Raw genomic sequence first — 7,901 nt, forward strand, 5'->3', positions numbered from 1 at the left:
TAGATATCAATAATAAGTCATATCCGTATCGCCGTAGACTACACCACTGCTGTCATCCTTACCTCCAAGCATTTATTCAAGTTGGATAATCTTTTGAAGCCGACAGCAGTCGCACCATTAGAAGACATAGCTTTGACTGTAGACTACAGAAACCCATTCCTGCTCTTTTCCCGCAATCCATCAAACACATTTGGTGTGCCATCATATTGGTCTCTGATTTGTGGTCAGACTCGCTCAGGTAGAACAAACTTAAACTTGCTCCTTTTTTCAATGCTGATTTGAATGTCATTGAAAAAAACAGAAGTGTTAGATTTGTTTATTTAGCAAAAACATCCTTTCTGAATTTAAAAATAATCCTTGACGTAATCATGTCGTTTTTCAGATGTATCTGTACATGTAATCCTACTCCCCAACCCTGAGCATGAGCATGAGTAGCGCAAAATAATCTGTTATCGTGTAAGAAAAATGTATAAAGGATAGAATGTCACAGGATGCTATGTTTGCATTGATCAACCACATTTCAGTTGAATCTGTTGTCAACACAACTTGATCTGATAAACAGCAACTTTCTGTGTTCCAACAGTTGATCTGCCCATGTTTGTTTTCAAGGAGAGAGACTAGAGAAACGTTCCAACATGGAGGGGACACAGGGCCTCCTGGCCATCTTTACCATAGCAACATGTTTTCTGGTTAACGGAGCACAAAAAACAGGTAAGCATGTTTGTCTCCTGACATCTGAATCATTCCAGAATGCAGACCACAGTCCAGAATGGCATAAATATAGAAACATTGAAGAAATACCACACAAATGCAAAATTATGACCAACTCTTTGGGGCTTTAGACTGCTGAGCAGTTATAAGAAATTGTTTTTTATAAAAGCACAATAAAAATAATATTTGATTAATAGATTGATTTATTGATTAATTGCTTTCATTGCTCATCCCATGCACAGAAAACCTTGTGGTTTAGACACTTGTACGGAATTCCATTGGCTGACTATTGTTTTCTTCCCCTCCCAGTCTGCAAGGAAGAGGCCGTGGCCGACATCGTCTTCCTGGTGGACGGTTCATGGAGCATCGGCTCAGAGAACTTCAAACAGATTCGCCAGTTCTTGTACACGCTGGTTAACAGCTTTGACGTGGCCCCCGACCAGGTGCGCATCGGTCTGGTCCAGTACAGCAACACACCGCGCACTGAGTTCCTCCTCAACACCTTCCAGGACAAACAGGACATCCTGCAGTACATTACAAACCTGCGTTATATGGGTGGTGAAACCAACACGGGCCTGGGCCTGGACTTCCTGCTGAACGAGCTCTTTGTTGACCGCGCAGGGAGCCGGGTGAATGAGAACGTGCCCCAGATCGGCGTGGTGATCACTGATGGTGAATCAATGGACAATGTGGGGCTGCATGCCCTTAAGCTGAAGAAGCAGGGCGTCACGCTGTACGCCATCGGGATCAAAGAAGCAGACGAAGATCAGCTGAAGGAGATTGCCACTACACCTCACAACCAGCACGTGTACAGCGTGTCAGACTTTGCTGCGCTGCAGGGGATCTCCCAGAGCCTCATCCAGGTGCTATGTACTACCGTAGATGAGGCAAAGAGACCAATATCCAAAGTGGTACAAGGTACTATAACAGTGTATTTATTGTTTCCATTTGAAAAATATTCTTTATAAATAAATTACATTATTATTTTCCTTAATCTCCAGAGTGCCTTAACGCCACAGTGGCTGACATTGTGTTCCTTGTGGATGGCTCCACCAGCATCAGCCCTACAAACTTCCAGGAGGTTCGGAGGTTTCTCCACAGCTTCATCGAGGGGCTGGATATTGGAGCGGACAAGGTTCGCATAGGACTAGCCCAGTTCAGTAATGAGATCCAGAAGCAATTCCATTTGGGGGAACATACGGACCAAAAGGCCCTACTGGAGCAAGTGGACAGGCTTCCACAGCTCGGGGGAGGCACAGCCACCGGCAAAGCCATTACTGTCCTTCGGGAAGAGTTTTTCACCAAGGCAAACGGTAGCCGCGCTGATCAGAGGGTGCCTCAGATTGCTGTGGTGCTCACCGACGGGGCGTCTGCGGACAACGTAACGCTGCCAGCCAAGGCGCTAAGGCAGCAAGGGGTCATTGTGTTTGCTATTGGAGTTGGGGCAGCCAACATCAACGAGCTGAAGGATATCGCTAACAGGCCCCATGAGCGTTTCCTGGTCAACATAGAAAGTTTCCAGGCCCTACAAACACTTTCTCAGGGTCTGCTGCAGACTGTCTGTGTCTCCATGGAGAACCAGAGGATGGGTAAGGGACTTTTATGAGGAAACACACTGTATGTTGTAACAAATTGTGAATGTTGAACTTGCAAAGTATGTAATCCAAGTGACTTGTCTTAGTTGTACCATGGGATGCCATTCTACGCAAAAGTATGCAACCTTGAGAGACAGACATTGGTCACGGCCGCTTGTGCCAACATTAATGTCAACATTCAAAGGACCATTTCTAAAAATGAAAATAAAATATGACATACATTCATACTGTTGTCATAACAATTATTCTTTCTTTTTTCAGCTCTAATCCCAAAGTTCTCTGATATCTTCTTCCTGGTGGACAGCAATATGATGCAGGCAGACTTCCAGCTGGTCAGAACCCTTCTGATGCGACTGGTCAACCAACTCAACCCGAGCACTAAAACGATGCGCCTGGGTCTGGCCCAGTTTGCCCAGGACACCAAGGTGGAGTTCTTACTGAACACCCACAACACCAAGGAAGAGTACTTGGCAGCTCTTAGGAAATTCAGGCTGCCGCTGCGTCCCAACAGGTCTCGTCACCTGGGCGATGCCCTGGAATACGCCCGTGCACACTTCTTCACCACAGCGTCTGGTGGCCGTAATGAACAAGGCTACCGGCAGTTTCTAGTCACGGTGACAGGGGGGGATTCGAAGGATAACGTGATGAAGGTGGCACGTACTATCAAATCTGAAGGGACAACCATTGTGTCTATTGGGTTGGGTGAATCTACACTTCCAGAGCTAAAGTTAATGGCCACCTCGCCATTCTTTTACCAGACTACATCCATCACCTCTGTGCTAAAGACTGTCTTTGAGACTGAAGAGGTGGTCACTGTGACTGACGGTAAGGGCATTTGTGGATTTTTGCTGAATTAAGTGAATATCTGATCTCTTGTGAAATAGTTGCTCATTATACATAAAGGATAGCAGATTGCTGTTGACTAACAATTTCCTCTCTATTGCAGATTGCAGTGAAGCTTCACTGGCTGACATTGTGTTTATAGTTGATGAGTCTTCGAGCAATAGAACTGCAAACTTCCAGCTGGTTCGTGGATTCATCCACAAGATAGTAGACGGCCTAGATATAGACTGCAAAAGGGTGAGGGTGGGCATTGTCCTCTATAGCAACAAGGCCTCGGCCCAGGTCTACCTCAACTCCTTCCAAGAAAAAACAAATATCCTTCAGTTCATCAAGATTCTGCCCTACCGTCGCGGTCTTACATACACTGGCGAGGCCCTGGAGTATGCCAGGGAGAAGATGTTTATCAAGGCGAGGGGCAGCCGGAAAGAACAGGGGGTGCAGCAGGTGGCGATAGTTATCACCGGAAAGTCCCAGGACAACGTAACTTCTCATGCCGCTGCACTGCGCAGAGCTGGTGTCACTGTCTATGCAGTGGGGATCAAGGATGCTGACGAGAACGAGCTGAGACAGATCGCTTCAGATCCCCCTAACAAGCACGTATTGCATGTGGACAGCTTTGCCAAGCTCAAGACCCTGGAGAAGAGCCTGAAGAAGAGTGTGTGCTACAACATCCTTAAAAAAGCAGTCAAAGACAACGCAAGGACATACACTGCCAAGCAAAGTGAGATCAAAATGACTGTAACAATGCTTCTTGTTGTTTAATTTGTAGAGGAATGTTGATACAGACATAATGTGATCTCCGAGATGACACTAGTGCTTTCGTTTCTCTTTTGATTCTAGGCTGTTTGCAGACAGATGAAGCAGACATGTTCTTCCTGATCGACCACTCAGGGAGTATTGAATATCCAGACTTTGCTGACATGAAGACATTTATTAACAAATTCATAAACACATTCCACATCGGACCGCATCATGTCCGCGTGGGTGTGGTAAAGTTCTCTGATACACCAGCTCTTGAGTTTGATTTGACAACCTACCCTGACAAACCTTCAGTGGAGAAAGCAGTGGATAGTATCATCCAACTTGGAGGCGGGACAAAGACCGGATTAGCGCTGAACTCTATGGGTCCGCACTTTGATCGGGCTAAGGCCACCCGAAGTAACAAAGTTCGCGAGTACCTCATTGTCATCACAGACGGAGAGTCTGAAGACAACGTGAAGGATCAAGCAGCAAAGCTGAGGGCGCAGGGCATCACCATATATGCCATTGGGGTGAATCTAGCTAACGATACACAGCTGCTGGAGATTGCTGGCAGCCAAGAGAAGAAGTTCTTTGTCAACAACTTTGACGCTCTGAAACCAATAAAAAATGACATCATCACAGATATCTGCTCCCCTGATAGTAAGGGCATCTCTATTGTTTTTAAGTGTTACATCTTATTTATTTTCAGTAAAAATATGAAACACCTTGTCTCTTGCCAGGGATTGATTATGAGCACACATTGAGTTATAACAACAGCTACATTAATATTTGTTCTCTATTCATAGTTTGCAACGACATGAAGGGGGACGTCCTCTTCTTGATTGACAGCTCAGGTAGCATTAACAACCCAGACTTCCAGAAGATGAAGGTCTTCATGCAATCCATCATCAACAAATCTGACATAGGCCTGGATAAAGTGCACGTGGGCATCATACAGTTCAGCACCAGCCAACAGGTGATCTTCCCTCTCAACAAGCATAACGATAAGGAAGGCATGTTGCAGGATTTACAAACGATGCAACAGATAGGCGGGGGCACACACACCGGCAGAGCCCTGTCCTACACCTCACAGTTCTTTGACCCACCGAAAGGAGGGCGTACTAACGTGAAGCAATTCCTGATTGTCGTAACCGATGGTGAGGCGCAGGATGAGGTCATGTCTCCTGCCAAGAAACTTCAAGACAAGGGTGTGATCATCTACGCTATTGGGGTGGTCAATGCCAACAATACACAGTTACTGGAGATCAGTGGCGCGCAGGAGAGGGTCTACTCCGAGAGGGACTTTGATGCACTCAAGGCTTTGGATAGCCAACTGGCATTGGCAATCTGTGATCCGGAGAGAGGTGAGTGTCACTTGTTTCATGAAACATTACTTAAAAGCAACAATGAGTTCACATTTCTTAGATTTTGACATTGACATTTTCCTCTATCTCTTCTTCTCTTCCACCAGAGTGTGTGAGGACGGAGATCGCAGACATCATTTTCTTGGTGGACGGCTCCACCAGCATCAGCTCAGATAATTTTGACATAATGAAAAACTTCATGATGTCCGTGGTCAATGAAACCTCTGTTGGGGAGAAGCAGACACGCTATGGTCTGATTGTCTTTTCAGACAACCCCGAGTCTAAATTCACACTCAACGAATACAAATCTAAGCGAGACGTCAATAGTGCCATCACAAAGCTTAGAGAGCCCAGTGGAGACACCTACACTGGAAAGGCACTCAAGTATTCCTTGGGTTATTTTGGTGCACAGTACGGCGGGCGAAAGGCCCTAAATGTTCCCCAGTGGTTGATGGTGATCACAGATGGTGAGGCTACTGACCCCTATAGCCTAGCTGGGCCAGCCAAGGAGCTACGGGACAATGGGATCATAGTCTATAGCATCGGAGTGGTTGGAGCAAATAAGCAAGAGCTTGAGCTCATGGCAGGGGACACAAATAAGGTTTTCTTTGTGGATGACTTCCATAAACTAGACACACTGCACAAAAATATTTCCTTTGAATTCTGCCAAACCAGCAAACCAGGTAAGACAGAATCCAACTGTAAAAACATCTAAGCTGAAAGTACAAAGCCTTGTAGCATAATCATTTTGAAATTAGATGGTTCAACATGATCTGACGTCTTCTCTTCTCCTCTTAGTCTGTGAAAAAACGCAGGGGGATCTGGTCCTGTTGATTGACAGCTCAGGGAGCATCAGCACCACCGACTTCACTATCATGAAGAAGTTTGCCACAGACCTTGTTTCCAGCTTCAACATTGCAGAGCAGTCCTTCCGGGTGGGAGTTGCCCAGTTCAGCAGTGATCCTAAAAAGGAGTTCTTCTTGAATGAGTATTACACAGAAGCAGAGGTGAACAACCAGATAAACAATATGATGCAGATTAGGTACACAACGTACATCGGAAAGGCCTTGAACTACGTCCGTACAGAGTACTTCCAACCAGCTAGAGGGAGCCGTATCAATGCCAAGGTCTCTCAGAACCTGGTTGTGATCACTGACGGACGTTCAGATGATGATGTTGTTGATGCAGCAGAGAAGCTCAAGGCCATGAACATTGAGGTGTTTGCCATCGGTATCGGGAAAGACCACAAACCTGTTGAGCTTGGGCAAATCACTCTCAACCCGGAAAGGGTCTTCTCTGTGCAGGACTTTGCCAGCCTGGACAAGATCAAGAAGAAGGTGGTGGATACTATATGCTCCTCCAAGGTACCAGATACTCAGGCGGGTGAGTAAACCGTATGCACGTTTTATTTCCTCTGTCTCTCCTGACTCAATGTAAAACCCTCGTCAAAGAATGCTTGTTAATGTTTGAAAAACAGGCTATTTTACATTGTCTCTCATATTATCCTTGAGTAAACCTAACACATAAAGCTTTTGAACTTGTTAAAGGGGTTCATTTGGATGATAAGTAATAAGGAGTGTGTCTGTGTCCAATAGGCTGCACCATAGACATCGCCATGGGGTTCGATATTACACGCAGGGCCACCGCCCAGGGGCTCTTCGATGGCCAAGCCCAGCTACAGGCCTTCCTGCCACAAATCATCCGCTATGTGTCCAACCTGAAGGGCCTGTGCTGCGTGGCGGGAGATGGTTCCATTGAGACTAACATTGGCTTCCGCGTGGTGGAGCAGGACGGAAAGGTTCTCTACGACTACAACTTTGAGAAGTACGACGAGAAAATTGTGGAGAAGGTTATGGCCCTGCAGACCTCCCAGACAACATACTTCAACTCCTTCCTCCTGCGCTCCTTCAGTGATAAATTCCAGAAATCTAACGCTGGCGTGAAGGTGGGCCCAAACATTATGTCTCCTGTGTGGTTGATCCCAGACTCCAAAAATGTTAATTTAATAACATATTTTGTTGGTTATATCACATTGTAATAACAATGTCACAACTACTTTGTCCTTTAGGTGCTGGTGATCTTCTCAGACGGACTCGATGATGACGTGGTGAAACTGGAGCAAGAGTCGGAACTTCTCCGCACTAAAGGTTAAAGAACCAGGGGAAACCCACCGAAACGGACACATTTAAGAACATTCATGAGACAAAAATGAACATTAAAATCGGTTATACTTTTATCTCTGTCTTCCATGTCACATTTCCGGAAAAGGTATCAACGCCCTGCTTACAGTCGCCCTAGAAGGGGTCCAAAATGCCAACCTTCTTCAGATGGTGGAGTTTGGGCGAGGATTTGGCTACAAGCAGCCGCTCAACATTGGCATGCACAATTTGGGAAACACCCTGTTGACACAAATAGTAAGTGGTTCATCATTTTGTGACAACAGAATCAGAACAACCATTTTAGTTGTATCTCCCTGTGTTGTAGTAATACTGTATGTCACTTAGACTGGCTAAGACTCTTTGGGCTGACATGTAAGTCCTTTATGTCTCTATCTACAGTAATTCCATTTCCAGTCATATTCCCAGCTGTAGGGATAGAGAAGTAGTTCTGATATGTCTGAGTATTTTGGGTCATACAGTACAATGAC

The 7,901-nt window shown here is 45.7% G+C and overlaps 1 protein-coding gene across 1 annotated transcript; it reads left to right on the plus strand.

Annotated features, from left to right (window-relative positions):
* Positions 1-589: 589 nt before the first annotated feature.
* LOC139401495 (collagen alpha-6(VI) chain-like) lies at positions 590-7,668 on the plus strand (the record flags this gene model as incomplete). Its single annotated transcript, XM_071145705.1, has 12 exons — positions 590-711; positions 1,021-1,629; positions 1,713-2,300; positions 2,568-3,131; positions 3,253-3,870; positions 3,990-4,550; positions 4,697-5,254; positions 5,362-5,937; positions 6,053-6,637; positions 6,850-7,199; positions 7,323-7,401; positions 7,523-7,668. Coding segments are annotated over exons 1-12 (5,310 nt in total), but the record flags the coding sequence as incomplete, so codon positions are not given.
* Between the last annotated feature and the right edge of the window lie 233 nt (positions 7,669-7,901).

Source organism: Oncorhynchus clarkii, unplaced genomic scaffold (genome assembly GCF_045791955.1).
Source record: "Oncorhynchus clarkii lewisi isolate Uvic-CL-2024 unplaced genomic scaffold, UVic_Ocla_1.0 unplaced_contig_10619_pilon_pilon, whole genome shotgun sequence".
Classification (NCBI taxonomy): Eukaryota; Metazoa; Chordata; class Actinopteri; order Salmoniformes; family Salmonidae; genus Oncorhynchus; species Oncorhynchus clarkii.